The 23,084-nt window shown below is 47.2% G+C and overlaps 2 protein-coding genes across 8 annotated transcripts; one reads left to right on the forward strand and one right to left on the reverse strand.

Annotated features, from left to right (window-relative positions):
* Window positions 1-1,287: 1,287 nt before the first annotated feature.
* Window positions 1,288-6,110, forward strand: CYREN (cell cycle regulator of NHEJ). Of its 4 annotated transcripts, none has more exons than XM_039860618.1 (4): window positions 1,288-1,792; window positions 2,746-3,017; window positions 3,927-4,050; window positions 4,918-6,110. In XM_039860618.1, exons 2-4 carry the CDS (start codon window positions 2,881-2,883, stop codon window positions 5,173-5,175), a joined length of 519 nt encoding a protein of 172 aa, XP_039716552.1. In that variant the 5' UTR covers window positions 1,288-1,792; window positions 2,746-2,880; the 3' UTR covers window positions 5,176-6,110. The 4 variants fall into 4 exon arrangements, with proteins under 4 accessions (XP_039716552.1, XP_039716554.1, XP_039716553.1 ...); XM_039860620.1 differs by having other exon boundaries at window positions 1,293-1,792; window positions 3,975-4,050; XM_039860619.1 differs by lacking the exon at window positions 1,288-1,792 and adding an exon at window positions 1,913-2,381.
* Window positions 5,993-22,157, reverse strand: TMEM140 (transmembrane protein 140). Of its 4 annotated transcripts, XM_039860615.1 has the most exons (4): window positions 21,952-22,148; window positions 18,582-18,651; window positions 9,150-9,258; window positions 5,993-7,491 (listed from the first exon to the last, which is right to left on the reverse strand). In XM_039860615.1, exon 4 carries the CDS (start codon window positions 7,456-7,458, stop codon window positions 6,892-6,894), a length of 567 nt encoding a protein of 188 aa, XP_039716549.1. In that variant the 5' UTR covers window positions 7,459-7,491; window positions 9,150-9,258; window positions 18,582-18,651; window positions 21,952-22,148; the 3' UTR covers window positions 5,993-6,891. The 4 variants fall into 4 exon arrangements, with proteins under 4 accessions (XP_039716549.1, XP_039716547.1, XP_039716550.1 ...); XM_039860613.1 differs by lacking the exon at window positions 18,582-18,651 and having other exon boundaries at window positions 21,952-22,157; XM_039860616.1 differs by lacking the exon at window positions 9,150-9,258 and having other exon boundaries at window positions 21,952-22,149.
* Window positions 22,158-23,084: the final 927 nt, after the last annotated feature.

The following is a 23,084-nucleotide window of genomic DNA, read 5'->3' on the forward strand; positions in this document are numbered from 1 at the left end:
GAGGATGCATATTCAAGAAGAGAGGTGAATGTGCTTTGGAGAAGCCAAAGGTACCACACAGGTAAAAGGGAGAGTTCCTGGCTCTGGAGTCGGGTCTCCAAACTTGGGGTCAAGCTCCCCTACCTGCACCTCTGGGATGAGGAGAGTAATCATTCTATTATTAGCTGATTTTTTGTAACTCACATTTCAAATGGCTATCTTGACAGTTTCACATTTTAGGGGCAGACTCAGTTCTGATTGTCCTTTTGCCTCAAAATGCGGTAGAAGATGCACCTAGGTGTGACTGCATGTGCTTGCATTTTTAGTTGTGTCTGTGACCTGGGGATTTCTTTGCCAGCCTCTTTTAGGCCGCTTAAGTTGTGATTGTGATTTTAACCAAAGCTAGACGCCAACTCCACCTGTAGACTGCTGTGCCCAGCATCAGGCCGAAAGCAAACCAGAGAGGACACCTGGGCAGCCTTGTGGAACCACACTGATTGCAGAGGGAGCACCTGGGCTGCCAGTTTGAATAGTAAACATATTAACACCTACTTTAAGATAACAAGTGTTAACAGAGGCTTTAATTTCTCTTCCTGAACTCTAGGGGATCAGCTTGCAGCCTCCTCCCCTAGGGTGTATGACCCCAACAGGGAGCACTGAACTTGGCTCCTGTGAGAATCCTGAGCTTTCAAAAATGCAGATTTCCGTCCTCCCCTCATCCTAATTTCTGATTCAGGGGACCCAGGAATCTACACTTACAGAGACCAACCAGCAAGCTTCAAGTGGAACCACATTTGGGGAGTGTTAAAAGAAAAAATACTCTTAAAATTTTTTATAACACTTGTTAAAAAACGATTAAGCAGACTTTATTCTACAGTGGGGCTACTCCAGTGGGCTTCTGCGGTCGGGAGAGATTGGGTTCAACTCCTAGTACAACAGAAAAGTGGAAATTTATAACCGAGGAGCAGGTTTGGGGTTGGTGGATGGAAATATTAAGAGGAAACATCAGGGGTAAGGGGGGATTCTGGCTAAACCGACCTTATAGGATTCTTGCTGGGTGGTCAGATATCACCTGGGGGGCAGGTGGTGAAGGATGTGGAACCCCATCAGTTTCGAAAGTGATCGGATATCGAGGATGGGGCTAAACCAAATTCGCAGGATTTGTGCTAAAGCTGGACAATGTGGAGATGAACACGGAAGCCCAAAATTTAGGGCCTAGTGGAGAAGAAAGTTCAGAGGAGCCTGACTGGACTTGGGTCAGGGAGGGACTCTGTCAGGACCCAGGACAGCGGGGCCGGCCATGGCGAGCTGCCTGCAGGGGGCGCGCCCGGGCCTCCGCAACCGCCCGGAATCCGCCCGCCAGGCCCGCCCCGGAAACCAAGAAGGGGGCGCGAGCCCGGGGGACAGGATCCCGGCCTGGCGGAGACCCGGTCCTGCTCCGAGGGCTGGGGCCGCGGTGAGCTATCGGGGCGGTTCCCGTCGTCTGCGAGGCCCCGCGTGGATGTCCCCGTGTCTCCCGGCCTCTCCCCTCTGCAGTGGGGCGCCGAGTCGGGAGTGCGGCCCCCGCGCGTGCTCGCGGGGCGGCCCGGATTTTCCCAGCTGGCCCCGCGCGGCCTCGGCGCTTCCGGGTGTGGAGTCTGCGGGGCGTGGTTGCGAGTCCTGGCTGGCTGATCACAACTTTTTTGTGACCTTGTGGAAATTGCAAAGTCTCAGTTCCTTGTCTGTAAAATAGGCTTTATAGCTGCCCAGTTATATCTGCCGCGGGATCAAATAAACGTATTCATCGACCGCAGAGCTGTGCCTGCGCCTGGTGGTGAGTCAGCAGTGCTCATAGACGCGGGAATGACGTTGGTCACTGTCTGAATTTTGACAGACATGAGTACATCGGCAAAGGTCTGTCCTCCGTGGCCAGACTGGTTAAGGTGATGTCCGACTAATTTTTTTCTTAAGTTGTAAACAGCCATTCTAGATGAGCAATATAGGATCAAGTTGTGGTTCAGGGAGGAGTCTCTTATTTTTGGCTGACTACCCTTTTCGAGATACACCTCTGCTCCCATGAGAGCCTCCCTAGGCGGGAGCCCTGAGCTGCTTTCAGAGCTGACTGCTGAGTAGAACGTAGAGGCTGGGGTGGAATCACGTGGGGGTGGGAAGAAGAGAGTCCGATGCCTTGGCCCTTCTGGAGTCCACACATCAGGAAGCCAGCCACAGTTGTGGTGCCTGACGCCTACTGCTGGTTAAATCTGAAAAGGCAGAAGTATCTTTGGATTAAGGGAGGGGGTGTTGGTCAATGGCACCTTATTGTAAATCAAAATGGCCTCAAGGTTTCTTGTAACCACACCTGGATGGAGAGAAAGATCATTGAGAGATTTCAGGGGTCAGATCGGCTGGGCACTCTGGGCACGGTGAGCATCCAGGGTGATGAGGGGGGCGGGGCTCTCCTTTCTTCCTTTCTCCTGGGAGGGTGTTTATCCCTCTTCTCCCGTGTTGAATGGCTCAGTGCAGAGACTACTGGAGGCGTTTCTGTTGGGCTTGGCTGCCTGCGTGGGGCTGGGGGACCTACGCCAGGTTGGAGCGCTGTCTCTCCCTGAGCCGGTCAGCTTGCCCACTACCACACCTCCCTTGATGCCCTGTGAATGGTCTGTCTGAGTCACCTGGGCCCTGCTCACCACCTAGGTCACCTCTGACCTGCCCCAACCTGTACTTGTGGCTGATGACTGGGAGTATGCTAACTTATTAGAATTCACTGGACTTTGTTCTTCTTTGTAGGAATTAAAGCTTGACTCTCAGTCTGGACAAACAGACCTACAATTCCCGATGTGATGAGTGGGATTCGCTGTCCTGAATTAGAAAAAAGAAGTCAGTAAATGTGAGTCCTGATCCTTTTCATCAGCGACTAGATAGATGGCAGCCTTAAATTCTGGGGATAAAAAGAGGATTCTTCCCGCCTGGATGACAGCCCAGGTAGCTGAGAAGAGAATGGTGCCAGCAAAGACCCCAAAGAGGAGGACAATGACAGCAGGGCCAGCGGCTGCAGCAAGGTAGGACAATTTCTGGCCAGGGTCCTTTTTTGGAATCGAGAGCGGGAGTGGAGCGCAATTTGAGGGCATCACAGTTTGCTGGTGCTGGGTCTTCAGTGTTGGCAGAACGGCAAAGTAGGTGGGTGTTTCAGTCCACTAGAGTCTCTTCAGCTCTTAAAGGCGCATGGGCTGAGGGCGTGAGGCAGGGTGACTGTCCCCTTACACACAGGTGCCGCTGCCTCCGTTGGTGAAGCTCCACATCAGGCCCTCCCTGTCAGCTCCTAGCGAGTAGGTTCCCCTTCTCGAGATTATATGCATCAGCCAAGCCCTCAGGCACCAGTTGTCCAAAATGCCAATCTCTTCACTTGCAGCAAAAATTGTGACCATCAAGTGGGCAAGATGAGTGGACCAGCTCGTCCAGTCTTCCTACGGGCGGGCAGATCTTCAGGGACAGACAGAAATCAGAGGCTGTGGGTCGGGCTAGTTGAATGATGGTAGCTGCGGGGTATTCCGGCTGCCAGGGAGGGGATGTCCCTGTACTGTCCTGACAGGGCACTGGGGGGTCCGTGCTCCCCCTATGGCTGGCTCCTCCTGTTCTGAGGTTTCTCGATCGACCGGCTCCGTCTCTGATTGTCGTGGCCCTTCCGTTCCGTGTTCGTCCAGTCAGCAAGGTTTCAGGCAGGTCTCGGCCCGATGGTCTGTTTGGTCTGCTCGCATCCAGCGTGGTGTCGGGAGTGGCCATCATGCCCTATTTCCAGATCCCCGGGGGAGCTGGCAGAGGGTGGGACGCCCCCACTGTTGTGTCCGTGATTCCCTTTGCCGGTCACTGGTCACAAGGATGAGGAAATCGCATTGGTGCCCTAAGGAAGCTGCGGCTCTCAGAGCCTGGGGTTGCGACTCCCTTGCTCTCCTTGTCTTCCTCCTCATGAGACGCGGTGGCCATCTGTCTCCATCCGTAGCATGGTGCCTTTCTTCCAGACTTCCCACGGTGAAGACTGTGTACTGCATGAGTGAAGCTGAACTCGTGGATGTCGCCCTGGGGCTCCTGATTGAGGTGAAATCATATGCCTTCCTCTCATGACCACAAAACCCTTTATGGGTAAAAACTAGACTAGACCCTTGGTTAATGTCTGGAGAAGAGACGCCCCACCTTCTCATGGCCTGGAGCACGTCTGGAGAAGAGACGCCCCACCTTCTCATGTGGCCTGGGGAGGGGTGGCTGGGAGAGGGGGAGCAGCCCCGTGTTGGGGGGACTCTATGCTGGTGTGGATGTTGGGGGACAGGAGGTCTTTAAGTGCTTGCGTTCTCTGGAATCTCAGGCGGGCGGGATGACTTGTTGCCACTGCACTTCTGAGCAGAACACTGAAGGCTCATGGCTCCTGGAAGACCGTAATTGTACCACCTTAGGGTCGTTTGTACTGTAGAGTTGACCGGGTGTTTTTATCTATTACTATCTCATTTAATCCTTGCTATAAGCTGGTGATATAGCTATTTTGGATACTGTTATCCCCATTTTACAGTTGAAGAAATTGAGACTCGGGGACTCTCCCTCAGTTCCACAGCCAGTGAATGACAGCTTAGGCCCACACACAAGTTTTGTATCCTGTGCTCCTTCTTTTCTGTCACCTTGTCTTTCCAGACAAGTTTTTGCTACTCTTTTTCTACTCAGGTGTTCGTCAGGCCCCTGCCACCTTCTCTCCCAAGCTGGACTAGATTTTTTCGTGAGCTGTGGAGAGGTGGTGGGTAGGGCGGCAGTGGAGTGAAGGAGGTGGGGCAGTCATGGGTTTGGGAGCCGTGCCAGGACCTGGTCACTTGCTGGCTTCACAGTGGCTTCTGGGTATGCTCTATACCGCTGACAGACCAGCAAGCACTTTAGGGAAATAAAACACATGTTTTGCCTGTCATTTCTTCTATTTCACAGAGTCAAAAACAGGAAAAGGCCTTGGAGGAGCTGCCTCTGGAAGGCACTGATAAGCCAGAGTGCTTCCCCACCTGCTCAGTGTCCCCGAGTTCTTCTGGGAACAGAATCGAGGAGGAAGACGAGGACAATGAGAAAGGCACCCCTCCCCTAGGCCTCGGCCCTTGTCACGGGCCTGCGGATTCTGACTCTGCCTGCGGCAGGAGCCCTGAGGAAGACGAAGATATGTTAAAATATGTCAGGGAGATATTTTTCAGCTAAGGGACAGATTCTGTGGGACTTTCTATCCAGGGCAGGAAGGAATTTGCGCTTTTCCTCTCTGCCTGGGGACTGCTCCTTCGGCTGGAGAGGGTCACCTTGTAGCAGAAGCCCAGGACACTGGAGCCTTGGGAAGTGAGGAATCCAAACAGCTCCTGTTAGAATTCCCCCCTGCATTAGAATTCCTCTCTGCACTGTGTCCTCTCCCCGCTCAGGGGTCTGCCATCCCAGTTGTCTGTCGTAGTCACCTGCGATCACGTGAGCCTTTAGACAGGACCAGCAGCTCTCAAGCTTGCTCCCGTCCTTCTCTGCCCTCCGAGGGAATTCAGCCGTGGCCATAAGCAGGAGGATGAGCACGGCCTGGGCAGTGGCGAGAGCTGGAAACCCAGGCCTCAGGGTGGAGCGGCCGCAAGGATAGTGAGGTCGTGGCGGTCAAACTTATTGGAACCAAAGAATCAACTTAATAGTTTACAATGGAAAAAAAAGTATGGCTGCTAAATACCCTGGGCTTCCTCCACTTTAGTCAGCACAGCCTCTCCCTGAGGAGGAAGCCTATTTTAAAAATAGTTCCTATCACGCAGCCAGTCAATCCGGGCCCCTCACTCACTCGTCCAGCCTTGCAGGCAGACATACTGTCCAGCGCTCTGCTGTCTGGGAGCTCGAAGTTCACTGTGTACAGACGCTACAAGCCTCTTACCAATCAACAAGCCTCCTCCCCGAGCTGCCCACTCCCTTCCACTTGGCAGCCTTGGCCTTGATCCCTAGTTGGGCGTAAATTGACAGTGGGACAGGACGCTAAGGACAAGAGATCACGTCGGAGTTCATGTTTCTGCCTCTCTATTCAGCGCAGCTCTTGACAGTTGTAAGTGAGGTGACCATTTGCTGTACAGATTTTCCAATATACAGGTGCTGAAAAATACACAAAATTCCCAAGCACAGGTCGTTGTACTTGTATCTTTTCTAATTCTGGGCTGAGCAGTGAAGGGATGTGACATTTATGTGTACGTGGAATCATTCAGTCCTGTTTCCCCTCCTCCCTGCCCAGGATCTGCCGTGTTCTGCTCCCGAACTCACAGGTCCCACATTAGGGGTGACCTGCCGGCTGACCCCCCTGCCCCGTCCGCCTGCTCTGTCTCCGGTGACTCCCTTGGAGATCTCTGCTGGGCCTTTGGGAGTGGTGTCGCAGTGGCGGGGCTCATCACATCCCACACACCAGGGACAGGGGGAAGGGGCAGTTTGCTAACCAGGGCTCCGAGGACACTGAGGTGCTATCTCTTTAGTGGTCCCCACTCATTGCCATAACCTTCCCTGGGTTTCTGTTTGGCATTTGGGAGATTGTCCTGGGATCTGGCCCTGTGACAGAAATCCTTACCTCCCCGCCCTCCTGACATTAAAATCTGAAGGCTCGGATGAGTTAATTAAAGCAGGAATTCTCCTGAGATGAAGCATGTGATTTAGGGTGGCCTTGGGAACCTGGGAAATCCCAAAGATCAGACAACCCTACCTACACTAAGAAGCCACAGGTGCCCCGGCCGCCCTTATGCTTCTCGGCCTCCTTGACACCGGGCACCCCATCCCCTCCGCAGTGGGGCCTGTCCGCTCAAACTTGAGATCAGCATTAGCTATGAAACAGGGTGGCCGAAGAGACGTACCAACCCACGAATTCACCAGCATCTTCTCTGAGCATCGTTCAAACAGCGCTTGCAATCACGTGAGCCTTTACACGGGACTGGCATAGCAGCTCTCAAGCTCGCTCTTGTCCTTCTCTGCCCGCTGGGAGAGCGTAACTGCGGCGATGAGCAGGAGGATGAGTAGGGCCTGGGCAGTGGCGAGAGCCAGAAACTCAAGCCCCAGGAGGGAGAGGGTGATCCACCTCCCAACGCAGGTGAAGAAGAGGCTCAGGCCGCCGGCCAGCAGCGTGGAGGCTATTGCCAGGAAGGCCACCAGCGGCTGCCACTTGCCCTTGTTACCGTTGGACCAGGCCAAGAACAGAGGCAGGGGGATGAAGAGGGTGAAGACCAGGGCCCCGTACACACCCAACCTGGCCAGGGCCAGGCCGACCCGAGGCACCCCCAGGGCCTCCAGCTCAGAGAACTGGTGGCAGTGTAGGGAGCTGGTGTCCTCGTCCCACAGGCAGAAGTTGAAGAAGCCGATCCGCTGGTCGGGCAAGTCGATGAGGTTGCCGTGCTTCCAATAGAGCGCGTAGAAGAGCAAGAAGATGACCACGAAGATCATGGTGAAGAGGGACAGCAGCTGGGTGCCCCGCCTTGGCCTCGAGACGGTCATTTCCTCCTGCCGCCCTCCTCTAGGGCTGGGTACCTGCAGGGAAGTCACACCAGTGAGTGTCCAGCTCTCCCCCTCTCCCTCCTAGTTTCTTCACAAGCTCACGTTCTTCCTTCTGGAATTCCATCAAAACCTGAGGCAAACTCCCACCCCCCACCCCACTACCACCACCACAAGAAATCTGAGGCAACCTATGGGCAGGACCCACTTGATCAGTCATCGGCCGCCTCTCTGGGCTGAGTTCAGGAGGAAAGTCCCAGGCAGTCTGAGTGCCCCAAACATGCCGCTTAAACACCACGAGCCACTGGAGACATTTGTGAGGGGGTTTCTCACCCCAGGGGAGGCCAGGTTTGTCTAGGCCGAGGGCTGACACTGTGATTGGGGACCTGGTGGACAAGGACCCACGGTTCTTAGAGCAGCTGTCAGTAACCGCCTGGGAGCCGTAAGAATTACCATCCTGGGCCACAAACCAGTCAAACCAGAACTCCTGAGGCTGGGGCCGGGCACTGGCTTGTTCTAGAAGCTCTGCAGCCCATTCTAACATGAAACAGGGTTGAGGATCCCTGCCAGGCCACTAGTGTGCTGCCTGCTCTGGGAACGCCTTACCGGGTTAAGATGGGATACTGATGAACTCGCATCATTCTTTTTAAAACTACAACACTGTGTTTTTTCCCCCTGACGACAACAGTAATATGTGTGACTTATGTAAATCTTGGAAAATATTTTTAAAAAGCAAAGATGTATAATGATAACCTTTTATCTCCCACCACGTACATAGAACCACTGTTAATGTTCTACCAATATCTGTGCTGATGTGTTTTTAAATAATTATACCATGGAACGTAAACCTTTTCTCACTGAATATCGTAAATATTTTCAAAGCTGTTAAATATTCTTCAAAAACATGGTTAATGGCCACATAATTGTTTCTGTCATAGATTTTAACTATTAGACTATTATTGAACAGTTTCCATTTTTCACCATAATAAGTGATAGTCAAAGACAGTGCTAAATATCTAAAAGGGCAATTATTGGGTCAAGGGTATCTTTAGTGATTTTATCGCATATTGCCAAATTGATCTACAGAAAACTTTTGAACTGTAACCCCTCTAGTAGTATATAGTATATTTTTCTCACCATGCTTTTGAAAAATCTTTTTGCTACATTTTTATTCAGAAGGATTCCAAATTGGCATCCAAAAACAAACAAACAAAAAAAACCAATAGTCTACACAGTATATATTTATAGATTTTTCCAATACGGAACACATCAGCCATTTACATCCCCAAGGGCCTAGGAACCCACTGCTGCAAACCTTCCAGGCACAAGGTGCTGGGGCCCAAATGCAGAGTGGTGTCCCTTCCCGTGCCTGCACCCAGCCAGGAGTGCCAGGTGGCCCTGGAGATCAACTTCTGAAGGGACTGCCCTCCTCTTTCCCAAAGCTGACAGGAGGGTCTGTCTGACCACACCCACCAAACGTTCTGCAAGAACAGAAAGGGAACCAAATGGGGAAAAACAAACAACAACAACAACAACAACAACAACAAACAAACAAAAAACCCCCCAGAAAAACCTAGGAGGAGGGAATAGGATGTGGGAGGGGCCAAAGGAGAGGGCGGGTCTTAGTCTCTCTGGGCTGCTGTAACAGTACTATAGGCTGGGCAGCTTAGAAAGGACAGAAATGTCTTTCTCACAGTTCTGGAGGCCGGGAAGTTCAAGATCAAGGTGCTGGCAGATTCGGTGTCTGGCGCTGCCTACTTCCTGGTTCTCAGATGGCAAGGCGCCTTCTAGCTGTGTTCTCTCCTGGAGAAAGAGGAGGGGGAGCTGTTGGAAGTCCCCTTTATGACACCAATCCCATCGCTGAGGGCTCCACCCTCATGACCTAACCATGTCCCCAAGGCTCCACCTCCTAACACCATCTCATTGGAGGATTAAGCTTCAACAAATGAATTTGTGGGGTTGGAGACACAAACATTCGGTTTATAGCAGGTGTCTCCAAAGGACTCCCGTGAGTGAGAATAATGAGAATAAAGATTTATCAGTGACTCTTTTGACAGAGACCTGGGGACGTGGCCTGGGAGTAAGGCAGGTGGCTGTCAGAACAGAAATATGAAACTATGCACACAGTGAGGGCTTGAGTCAATGCTGCCACCACCTGACTGCGGTCTCCTGCTCCTGGCTGCTGCTTCTGGGGAGCTCTGCGGGGCGCGGGGGTGGGCATCTCAGCAGGGCCCTGCCAGCTGCCCTGCACAGCACTTCTTGGTCAGAAGCTTTGGAGGCCTGCATTAGTGAACACCCAAGAGGCTGAAGGCTGTTTGACTGTGGCTGGGAGGTTCCTGGAGCAATGGTGCTTGCTACAGAAAGATTTATCAGGAATCAAAACTGTATCTTTATTCTGTGCTTTATTAGAATGGTATAATGAAGAGTTTTAAACAGTCCAGCCCCCCCAGTATGGGGGAAATTCCCAACCGGAACATATTTTGGACGTTTTTGCATATTTAACAAATGTCTGAAAAAGCCTGTATCTGCATTTGCGGTGGATGGATTTAGGTATTTCAGGGTGGAGGATGGGTTTCCAGGACTGAAACTCCGATTTATACCGTTGTGCTGTAGGAAATAGGGGTTGACTTGCCCCCACTGTCCAGGGAGTCGGGAGTTGCCTTTGTATAAATGCTCCCTCTTATTGCTCCTATATCAAACCCGTTACACTTGGGTTCGAAAAATCATTATCATTAAACATTTTTTAGCTGAAGTCGGAGCTAGGTTCAGAAAGTCACGTGACTTCTCAGATGAGGAGATTGTATCAGGGAGATCGCGTCAAGCCTCGCTGGCCGGGTGTGTTTTTGACTTCCCTCTCTTCTCTCGTGACGTTTTAGAGATTCGCCACAGAAAGTGAAACAAAATCAAAGTGGAGCTGAGGAGTTGCTAATCTCTGGTGTCCTCTATTCTTCTCAGCTCCCTGTGCACGTGCACGTAGAGTTCAGCCCCAACTCCTATGCCTGGCGCTTGCGGTTCTCCACCATCTGGAGCGACTTAGAACTTGAACGTGCAATTCTCTAGTGAGGCCCTGCTCTCTCTGGCTTCCCTCTCTTGCTTTGCTTACCCCAGGCTGTCGCCATTCCCGTCTCCCCAACTCCAAAAGTCCTACCTTTTTTTTTCTATCTCTAAATCTATTAATTTCCCCCCAGCTTTCAGTTCGGCCCACAGTCTGAACACCAGCAGCGCTCCCGCCGGCTGTGATTTCTCCAAAGAACAATCTCCATCTATTTTGTTCCCCATTTTATCCCCAGAATGGTGCCTGATACACAGGAGGAACTCACTTTATTTTTAAATAGAATATATGAAGACGCCACGTAAAATCTTTTAGTTATTTCACATATGTATCCTTACAAGACACCTTCTTAAGGTGAGCGGTGGTGTTTTATGTCTCACGCATACTCCGCACAGTGCTAGAATGGCTCCTACACGCTTCCTGTGGGAAACGTGGAACTCGTGGACAGAGAGGGTGGTGCTAGTCCAGGCCCCTTTTCCTAAACGCTTTGCAGTGAGAGTAATGGGTGTTTGGTTGGAAAACCCCATGGCACCCTTCTCCTCTGCCGTCCTAAGAGCCGGCCCTGGGTTTTTTGATTTTTGTTTTGTTTTGTTTGGCTTTTAACAACCCTAGTACTCACGTTCTCCCACAATGAGTCTTTTAATTCCCTTTAATAGTATAAACTTCCTTCAGAGGGCAAAGAGGGAGACTGCTGAGTAACTATTACCATTTTTAGGTGAACTTTTCCTGTTTATAAGAAAGTAATACATGCCTATCGTAGAAAACTAGAAAATGCTAAAAATCATCTATGACTTCGGGTTGTAGAAATAACCACTCTTAACACATTTCCTTCTATTATGTTTTACACAGTTGAGATCACATAAATAGATGTTTGTATCCCATTTCATAAACATCCATTACAGCGTGACTATTTCCCTGTGTCACTAGAAATGTTTCCTAAATGATATTTTTAATGTCTGCATATAGAAGTCTCACAGTTTATAGTTTTTATATATTATGTTTTACTAATTTGTGATATTATAAATAATGCTTTGGTGAATATGTTTGTGAATCAATTTATCTTTTGTGAACAAAAAAATTTGTGAATCAATTTATTCTTTGTGAACAGTAAAGGGGCTATGCAATAAACTCGGGGGTCCATGTGACAGGCCTGACAAGCTCAGTGACTAAAAATAACCACCTAGGACGGCCCGATCATAAATTTCTAACTGGATAGGTCATAGCAGGCAGTCACATCCCAGACCGATAGCTTCCTTAGCAAAGGTCAATCTTAAATGAGCATCGAGGGTACATACCTTTGAAATGTCAGAGTAATTTCCTTTTCCTACTCCCTGAAGGCACAATCACCAGGACCAGAGCACGAGACCACAAAACTCCGCATTGTTACCTTGGTCCCCCCACACCAGCTCTGTGCACTGTAAACGTTAGTTATTAACTGTCCTGTACCCACCAATGGAAAAGCAGCATGTGTTCCCCATTTTTCTTTTTATCCAGTTTTAGAGATTTCCTTGCTATGCTTTCTGCCACCTCCTTAACCTACCACTACTGGATTTCACGTACTTCCCTTATGTCTGCTCCTTTGATTCTAATATGTAAAGCAAGCTGGGGGGCGGGGGAGCTGTAAAACTGCCATTCTCCAGAGCATTTGAGATTTTGTTTTCTGGCATATGTTGTCAGTTTGGCTCAAATAAACTCATAAAAATTTTCTACAGGTTTGGACATTGACGCCTTCCACCGGCGGTCTAAAAAAATGCTTATCTCATCCTCCCCAATGCTGGGTATTTTTAAGCCTTTTTATCTTCCGTAATGAAAAATGAGGTGTCATCATGATTGTTCCTCTTCCAAGAGTAAAGCGTAACATTTTTCCAGTGTTTGTTGACCATCTAGATTTTTTCTCTTGTGAAGTGCTATCGGTTCCTTTTTTTTTTTTCTTCTTATTTTGAGTTTTAGTTTTTATTTGTCAGTCTGCCCGAGCCACTTTGTAAATACAGATTGTTAGCCTTTTGCTGTCGTAATTGTCAGTACTAGGGTCCCTGGATCGAGAGACACATTTAGACTCCAAATCAGTGTGTTCAGGCTTGATCATTGTCACTAGAGAGTCCCAAGGGGAGCAAATGCACAGTTCAGGAAAAAGAAGGAAAATATATTCGGACTTCATTCGAGGCTTTTTTTAGGGGGGTCGAGGTTAAACATTTCTAAACTTTTCACACTGAGGGGATGATGGCTGAAAGAGACACAAACGTTGTATCCTGTTCTAAATTTTGGTCTTGTCAGTTTTATATTAAAAGAGCAAAACGTTCATGAGGCTGTGTCTGAGGGAGGATTGAAATTCTGGCAGACCGTCACATTGAAAAATCCCTCTGGCTGCCCAGTGTGCTGGGCGATGGGGCCTCCGGCTGTCCAGGCCCGGAGTACAGGGCACCCAGCAGGCAAAGAACGTAGGATTCCTTGCCTGTGCAGAACTGCTCCCTAGTGTAAGGGACACTTGAGAGGGTCGGATGAACAGAAAGGCCCTTTCTCGCCCTTGACACTTGCTATTTACTGAAAATGGCCAAAGTACTGCTTGAGTCACAGAACGAACTTGACAAACTGCCTCTAGTGTCTTTATTCCTCTTCATAGAGAAAGGTGTGTGGCTCCAATCTCCATCTCCCAAGCATATTTTGTAGCTTTTTCTTATATGCTAATAATTACATCACTCGTAATCAAATATAGATCAACATTTTTTATAACTAATTTGTCACTGCTCTAGTCATGACTGCAGATATTACATTTTCATCTTACTCCAAGATTTGAGACCCCCACAAAAATCCCTTCTCTTCTACTTTGTCTTATACAAAAATGACCACCACCCTCTCAAAAAAAACCAAACCTCCTTCTGTTTCAATTCTTTCTTCCTCCTGAATGTCTAATGATATTCAGTTATCAGACTTTATTTATAGCCGGGCTGATTTAGTCTCATCACGTTTACCTGATTCACCACCTGCACGCCTTTGTCACAGATAAAGCCCCCAAGGTCCACTTCATAGAACACGCTACACGCTTTCACGTCAGGTGACCGTATATCCACCACCAGCAGCATTCTCTTACGCTCCCTAAGTGTTTAATAAACCCTCATAGTGTGCCCAGCAGAGAGGAATGCGAGTGCCAGCAGAGAATGTTCCCTTCAGTTCGAGTTCCCTCTCTGAAAGGGCGGGGACTGGACTCTGGGACATCTGAAGTCCTCTGCCGGGGATAACAGCGTGTCCTTTGCCAGGGATAACAGCGTATGCTCTGCCTGACATTTGGGCGTATGTTCTGCAACGTGCTGTCACGGATGATTCGTTATCAAGGGTGCCCTCTTTTCATGGGAAATACTGATGATAACGTTACATTCTTCCTGCTTCTTTAGGAACAGGACACCTCGCGCGGTAACTTCCCGTGTCACCTTTTGGGCCTGCGCCCCTCGTGTTCTTCCTCTCCTCTCCCCACTTCAGCTTCCACTACGATGGCTTCTCTGGTATTTACCAAAAGCGTTGGGCAAGCTCAGGACTTTTGAACTTGCCGTTGCCTCTGCCGCAATGCTCTATTAGTTACACAGCTCCCTCTCTCGCCAACCTTGGGTCTCTGCTCAGTTGTCACCTTCTCAGGGAGGCCATCCTTGGGAGCATTTGAAAGCTGGAACGGCCCCTCCGCAGCACCCAGCGCTCTCTGTGTCCATTTCCTGCTCTTCCTCCACAGCATTTTTCACTATCTAATATTCTAAATATTTTATTTATTGTTCTCCCCTCTCCCCCAGTAGAATGTGAACTCTATGAGGACGAGGATTTTTGTCTTTTACTCATTTTTATGTGTCTATGGCTGGCTATCTATCATCTATCTCTATCTATCTATCATCTATCTATCTATCTATGTATCTATCTATCTATCTTTGATCTATCATCTATCATCTATATCCATCAATCATCTATCATCAATATATTTATCACCTATCATCTCTATCATCTATCACTACCTATCATCCATCTATCATCTATAAAAAAAATCTATCTTTTACTGTTATATCCCCAACTCCCAGGACTAGCTGGCACACAATAGGCACTCAAAAAATATCTATCGAATGACATATAAATAATCGAAGGAGTGTCAGCACATAGAACTTCTCTTAAACTCCTCTCTCTATTTATTTTTTGACTTAATTCTCTGTCCCGGTTCTCCTCCTTCTGGTCCTTGTCTCTTTATTTTTTTGTTTTTCTCATTTCCTAAATGTATGTTTTCTACAAGGTTCTCCTCTCCTTCTCATATATGTCACCTAAGCCCACAGCTTCAAGAGTTGAACACTTTGAGACTTCTTGAGAAGATGGACACTGGATGTAGTGACAGGTGAGGTCCAGGGGCAGCAGCTCCCTCCCCTGACCTGGTACCACCAGGAGCAGCCACGACTGTGGCCACGAAGACTGCTAGAATCGAGGATGTTAGAATATTGTTGCTGTCAGACATTACACATTTTGCAAATATTAAAAAGCGGAAGCTTGAAAGAAAGAACAGGTAGGATATTGGGTTGTTGTCAGTTAGGAACTCATCTCCTGACCTTTCCTTTCATTAATAACTTAAGAAAGCTGTAAGAGGCCACGGAGAGAAGAACTTTCTTCAAGAATTCTCTTTGATCAGTGGAAGAGCCTGAGAAGGAATCTAATTTGATTGAAGGCTTATTAATAATTAAAAAACGATCTCAAAATCTCTCGAGCATTTACTCTGTGCCAGGCCCTCTGCTAAGCACTGAATAGGTATCATCTTATTAAATTCTCTTAACAACCCTATGGGAGCAGACTTACTATTATTATCTCCATCTTCCAGAGGAGAAAACTGAGGCTTAGTGAGGATCAGTAACTTCCCCAAGTTCACACGGCCAGTGGATAGTGAAGTCTGTCAGGCAGGATTGTCATAATCACAGTAAGAAGCTGCCTCTTTCTAACTGAGCATACACCTACTGAGGCCTGGTGGACATTATCCTTGTCATTCATACTTCATGCAGCAGAGGCAGTGTGGAATAATGGTCCTGGGCATAGGTTTTGCAGCCATGTATCCTAGGTTCAAATCCTACCTCTACCACTTACTAGCTATGTGACCTTGGTTACTTATTGTCCTTGTGTCTAGGACATCTCATCTGTAAAATGGGTACAATAATAGAACTTTACTTTGTAGATGTTCTAGAAATTAAATGAGCTAATTTAAGTACAGCACATAGACTATTACCTAGTAAGTCCTACTTAAACTGAACCTCAGCAAAGTTAAGCCCAGGGCCATATAGCCTGTCAGCGGTGAAACTCAGAGGAGACAAATAGTTCTGGAGTTCATTAACAGAGCTTCTCGGGAGGACCTGAGCTCTGGGAAGCTGTCCTCATTGGTCTTTGGTGACAATGACTCCAGGATGCAGGTATCACGTAGGGATGTGGTGGTTAACGTGGACCTTAGAGCCAGATCACCAGGGTTCTCATCGTTGTTCTATGGCTCACCTGTCATGTGACCTCGGACATGTAATGTGGCCTTCCCTGTTCCTACATTCTCATCTGCAGTGCGTCTACTGGCCTGTTCTTGGGGGCTGTCGTGAGACCGACGTGGGTTAGATTCATCCGTACAAATGGACTGGTGCCTGGCACACAGGACCTGTGGCTGCTCCGATTATGCAGATGAGGCTGCGATTCAGGGAGAGAGAAGGGACATGAGAGAAGCGTAAGGGCAAAGGCAGACGGTGGGGAGTGTAACATGAACAGAGAAGCGAACCCCGGAAAAGAAAATGTCAGCAGAATAAAGCCAGAAAGACAGAATCTGACAGCGTAGAGAGCCAGGCTGAATGCTTGCTTAGAAGAGGCCACCGGCCCTGACTCAGATCTCTCTGGCTGAACACAGTTGGGACGAGTGTGTTCATGGTTAGAGTGTGGCTTTGACAAAAATGAAAAGAGGAGGAGGAAGGGAAATGTGTCATATTTCCTTTAGCAGAAGTATGAGCCTAGGTTCTCTTATTTTTTAAAACTGGTCCACAGCAGAGTTTCTCGAATGTGTTTAGCTGGTGGCAGCAACCTGGGGTTTCACAGTACGCTCTGTGGATGACCAGGCCTTATGTCAGCTTTTCATGAATCGCTGTGATGTTTTGGTCATGAGACTGCAGCATAGAGCCAGGAGCATTAGTCCCACCACCTCCACATACAACCAGCTATTGAAAAGGGCTGTTTCAGTGATCCCATTAATATTAACTTGCTATTTGTTCACTTGTTTTCTTGCTTATTTACCCTTGGCTAGCAGATGATCCAGCTCAGAACAAAGGTCAAAAAAAAAAAAAATCCTTAAAAATGAGAAAATGTCTGTGCCTGGGAACGCGTCCTCATTTGTGTTTATTGGTGGGACTTCATTGTCAAGTTTATGAGAGACTGAGACTCACAGGCCCCAAAGCAGAGTTGAAGACAGAGCGTACTAGGAACTAGGGACTGCCTTTGGCTGTCAACTCTTGGTTCTTCTGCTCCGGCCCTGGCTCCTGCAATCCTGATGGAGACTCAGGTCCCCTTTCTACTGACGATCCAATATTTTATCTGGTGGCTCTATTAAGGACACATTTTGGATGATTCCCTGAGCCATAGGCCCGGGGGCATCAGTAATAGGGCAAACCGGGTGCCTGCCTTCACTGAGTTTGTACTCCAGTTGGGGAGAGAAACACCAAATACATACTTAAAAAAATGATGATTATAACTTTTGAAAAGATTTGGGAAGGAAGTTAACAGGATGCAGCGGAGGAGAGAAACCAGCAGGAGGAAGTGATGAGTGTCGATCAGAGGGCCAGAGAAGGCCTGTCTGTGAAGGAGATACTTAGTTTGAGGCCTGAGGGCTTAGTTTGAGGCCTGAAAGAGGCTGGGCTGGGCCAGGGGAAGAGCCTTCTGAAAGGACGGCACAACAGTTATGCACACCCTGTTGGGAGAAGAACAGAGAGGGGGCGGGCGCGGGGCGGCTGCAGCCCAGTGACTGAAGAGAGGGGACGAAGCGAGGCTGGACTGGTGAGTGCGATCCATGCCTTGTGAGCCTGGGTGAGAGGTTTGTCCTTCTAACTAAGTGCTCATCATCTCACCCACTATTCTCCCCACCAAAGGCTGTGGGGCTGAGGGGCGGGGGAGGTGCTGAGCTGGGAGGAGTGGAGCAATGCCAGGTGTTCTGTCATGGCAATCCAGCCCTGCCCACTAGCCCTGTTGTTAGACCAAGGCCTGTTCATGCAGTTAAAACCTAACAGCCAAAGAAAAGTAGAGGAGGAGGCAAGGAATGGTAGACAGTCACTAAGACCTAGACTTTAAATTTCGTGAAAGGTATTTTGAGACTTGGCTGGAAGGGAGGCTATTATCCATGAACGTCACCTCCATCCTTATACAAGAGGATGCGTTTCTTACCTGTGAGCTTGCAATGCACGTGACATGGCTTCTAAACACGTGCAAAATAACTCAAAGAAAGCAACCTGCAGACAAATTCGGTAGCAGATGCTAAGGGGCCTCCCCTACCATCCCTCACACCAGTATTTGGGAATCTCAGAGAGTGAACATTCCGCAGTCACTTCTCGGGCTGGCGTCACTGCAGCTCTGCTCCTCAGTGGGCAGGACGCTGGAGGAAGGGCAGAGATCACTGCTCCTTCTCGTTCTCCGCTGTGCCAGGGACTTGGCTGGTAGTACCCTCACCTCCTCACCACTGCCAAGTGGACAAAAGGTATCTGTCCTCACAAAAGGGGTGGGGATCTGGACGTCACCCCCAAAGTCTATTGAGGTCTAGGTCTGGGCTGCTAAAGTTAATTCACATATCGGGACCCACAAAATGGAGGCCGCCCCAGTGGCCTGGCCTTGTCACAAATCGAAAACTGACGTCAGCCTATGATTATGAGAAATATCTGTCAAGGAACCCTAATAAGCACCACTCACAATCTACCCCTAGCCCCGACTCAGCATTAGCTCACTTACCTGGCCTTAGAAAGCAGGCCCCCTAGCCTCATAAGGAAATCCTCCAGCTTCTACCTTATCTGCCCAGTCTTCCTCTTGCCTCTTCTAACTCTAGAAAACTCAATCTTACCCAAATTTCTCAGGAAGAGGCTCCACTGCTTGTGAGGCGCCCTGCTCCCCCAATCCATGGATTGTTTTCCCTGAATAAAGGAACGAGTAAACTAGTTACTAAATTGTTCGGTTTTGTCGGTTGACAGGGCTGAGAAAGCTGAGGCAGTGTGAGCCCATGGCGTGAGCTCTGTAAAATCTCAGTCGCTAATGAGAATATGCCGTCCATGTATCTGAAGGTTTAGTTTCCGAAGATATTTGTTATATTTATTATTTCACTTAAAGATGTATCATTTGGAGGCCTAAAGCAGGCTAGAGACATTAAAGTAATTGCAGGATTCGGCGCCCAGGTAGATGCTACCTGGAAATAAATGGAGTGGAAATTGGGCCAGATGAAACAGAATAGCAGGGTACTGGGCAGACAGCTCAACAGAGCAGAATATTTCAGAAAAGCTGAATATACATATGAAGTTCATGTGTGACAAAAATGGCATTATAATCTAGTGGAAGAACTTTTTCTTTTTTAACTGCAGAAGCAATTAGTTAACTGAAAACAGAACTATTTTAAATCCTCATTTCACTCCACATACCAAAATAAATTTTACATGGATCCAATAGTGAAATGTAATAAACCAACAGACAAAAAAACAAAAAAACAAAACAAAAAAAAAAACCAACCCAAAAACAAACAAACAAAAAACCAACCAGAAACCTAGAGAAGGTAAATATTTGATTCATGAGTGAGAAAGAACGCTCTGAGCTTAAAAGCAAATTGAAACTACCAAGAAAAATTGTTCGAATTTAACTATTTACAATATACATTTCTATACAATAAAAACATAAATAAAATTAAAAGCCGATGAGCATGAAAAATATCTTCAACAAATGAAATGATTAATATACCTAATACATAAAATGTTCATGCAAACAGATGAGCAAAACATTAACCCCCATAAAAGTGGACAAGGAATGTCAAGAGATATTTCAAAACAGAAGGAATGCAAAATAGCACTTAACTGTAAAAATCTGTTTATCCTCTGTACTTTCCACCAAACATGTGGGGGTTTTTCTCCACCAAGCAATTCTCTGGATGGCCTGCAATTTAACTTAATTATGACACTATCTACCCGGAGATAGCATCGGATCCCACAAGTTACGGGCTTAGTTCCACAAGACAGCTCCCTTCCACTTCAGATGTCAAGCTCAAGGCTAGGTTGTCACCTGTGCTTCTGACTGACTGACTATAATCTGGAGGTTCCCATGACCTCCCTCCACTCCTTGGGTGTGATTAATCTGCTGAGTGGCTCACAGAACTCAGGAAAACAGTTTACTGACTAGATGACTGATTTATTATGCAAGGTTACGACTCAAGAACAGCCACATAGGAGATGCATAGGGCAAGGCATGGGGTCAGGGGAATGGAGCCTCCACGCCCACTCCAGCTGCGTCACCCGCCCCGCGCCTCCACACATTCATCAACCTAGAAGCTCTCGAACCCTGTACTCTAGGGATTTTTATGGAGGTTCCGTTACATAGACATGATTGATTAAATCATTGGCCATTAGTGATTGACTCCATCTCTAACTACTTTCACCTCCCTGAAGGTTGGGGGCGGTGGGACTAAAAGTTCCAACCCTTTAATCACACGCTCATTCCCCCTGGCAACTGGCCTCCATTCTTAGGAGCTTGTGAAAGTCATCTCATTAACATGAACTTTGATGTGGTTTAAAAGGGCCTGTTATGAATAAATAAGACCTCTTTATCTGTATTATCACTTATGAAATTCCAAGGGTTTTAGTTGCTCTATGCCAGAATCAGGGACAAAGAACAAATATATATTTCTTCTTATAAATCACTATATCACATTAACTAACACACAAACTCTATACCCTACATACGTAATGTAATCAAAGACATGCCAAGTAAAACAACTTATGAGTTTCATCAAAACAGCAGATAAAAACACTTGATACCAAGAGTGCAGGGCAATTGGCATTCTCATACAATGATGGTGGGTGTGAAAATTCTTACAAACTTTCTGGGAGGCAATTTGGCAATATGCATTAAAAACCCTAAAAACAGTCATATCTTTCGGCCTAGTAACTCCACTATGAATGGGTCTATCCTAAGACAGCAATCAGAAATGCAGTTGATGATTTATATATAGGACTGTTCATCGCAGTATCATTTTGGCAAAAAATGGGAAGCAATTTTATGTCAGAATTAAATTAAGACATATCGAGGTGATGACACTCTATGTAGCTTTTAGAAATCAACAGGTCTAAAATCACACTATATTGCATGACTTCAAGAAAGACAGTAAGGAAATGTATTTCTTACTAGCATTTCTGAGTGGCGGCATGGGCAATTATTCTTTTTTTCGCATTAAAAATAGATCCAGAATTATGTGTTATGTTTACGAAAAAGTGAAATTGTAAAACAAATAAACAAATATAACCTTAGGAATTTGATAAAGCAGGGAGTAAGCGGGAAAGAACATTCAGGAAGGGGACTATGTGCAAAAAAAAAAAAAAAATCAAAAGGAGGATGCCACATAAACCGACTCTTAGATCCAAGACTTTGGGAGGGGAGAAGTATGGGAAGAAGATACTGAAAAATGAACTTTAGTTGTCATTATGAAAGAAGAAAAGAAAGAATCACATATTTGCCTATATATTTTTTCCTTTCCCAAAGAAGCTTTTGATCTTACAGGTGAAGAAGCATAATGGAGGTTATTAGGGAAATAGACCACATTACAAAAAATCTTTTAAGATATGCACCAATAGAACTAATACCACCATGAATTTCCATCGAGGTGTGAGAAGCAATGGCATCCAATAACTGATTTATTAATCTCTTAGATCTTATAATATTCTTCCATACAGGTCTTCCTGACAGCCTTAACCCACAGTGTGTGCTTTTAGGATTCACAGTGTTTCTATAACTACAGTTTAAACTACGGTTTAGCTATTATGAATTTTAAACTACAGTTTAGCTACTGTGAATCCATGATCTGTTTGTTTGGCTGCCTACATCTGATGAACAACCCCCTTTACAAGCCACAGATATTTGTGTGGACTTTGTGCAAGACTCTGCTGCTCAGATATCCTTGTGTGTTTTGAACCAGTGATCCTGACGATACCTACTTCCCCTCCCACCCCGCCATTCCCCACCGCTCTATTTTTGAGGCCAGAGAAACACAGGGTGATGCTGGAGAGAGGAAAGGACAGCAGAGAGTACAAGGGTAGATCATACACGGGGGAAGAAGGTCACAGACACTGACTACCAGTGCCCACTTGCTAGAATGTGAAAGGTCTGACAAGAAAACAAACTCGTCTTCTAGACTGGCAGGCATCTGGGCAAGAGGCAGTACGTGCAGGGTAGGTACTTACAAAAAGAAGATGCAGAACCCACAGAAACACTCATAGAAAGGAGGAGCAGGAAATCAGGTTCTGTTGATTCTTCTTTCTCGCTGGCTTTCTAGTGTCAGGCTCCAGAAACAGGACAGTGGAGAGGGGAATGGCAGACAGATCCAGTCTTGAGCTTATGACCTGCTCGCATTCGCAGTTGGTGCCTAAGTAAACGCTTCCTGAACTTTGGTACACTTCTGCTGAGGTCATGATCAGCAGATTTCACTTTCACTTCTTAGCTTGCCGGGACTTCTCAGAAAGAGGATCATAAACAACACTGTTTTTTTTGTTTTGTTTTGTTTTTCGCAGACCACGTACTTTACCCACACCAGAACCAACCAACCGAGTTAATGACCAGGTAAGCATCTTGATTATATCACACAACAGTTCCAGAAAAGAAACTGGTCAAGACAACTCTCAAAGCTCACAGTGATTTAAACTCCAAGATAAACACAACCTAGAATCCTATTTAGAAGAGAACTTCAAGATCCTCTGTCCAAGTTCCTGGATCCAGGTCACCCAGTGGGAAACATCACATCCCCTCCTTTTTAGAAATTGGCTTTGCAGGATGACTGGGCTTCTCTGGACACAGAACCTTGTCTTAGCATTTTCACCAGGGTGGTTAGGCCCATGCTGGAGCAACTAGAACATCTTTATTTCAAAGTAAGAGCAGAATGAAGCCGTCTATTTTTGTAATCATGGGGGCTCTGAGCCAGAGTTTAAAAAGCGCTTCCTTTGCTCACGGGACCAATTAGAAATTCTGAGTCGGGGTTGAGCTGGGTTAAGACAGTGGACAGCCACCTAGTAATATTGCTGAATCATTCAGGGGTTCTCTTCCCCACCCCCAAATAAGTTCTGTGATCTGCTCTGTCTTTTTCCCTCTTTGCAGTTCTTTTAAACTCAAATCTTAGAAAGAGGTGATGTGATCTAATAGAAAAGATGAGCAGAGGCTCCGGCATCAGGGAGCTCTGTTAGAGATTAGCAAATTATTTAACCTCCCTGAGCATCATTTCTCATCTGTAAAAGGAAAGCAAGCACAGCCTACTCTACATGGCTGTTGTAGAAATAGGAGGTGATGCAGGACAGTCCTTAGCGCAGTACTGGGCAATGGTAGC

Source organism: Pteropus medius, unplaced genomic scaffold (genome assembly GCF_902729225.1).
Source record: "Pteropus medius unplaced genomic scaffold, Ma_sr-lr_union100, whole genome shotgun sequence".
In the NCBI taxonomy this organism is placed as follows: Eukaryota; Metazoa; Chordata; class Mammalia; order Chiroptera; family Pteropodidae; genus Pteropus; species Pteropus medius.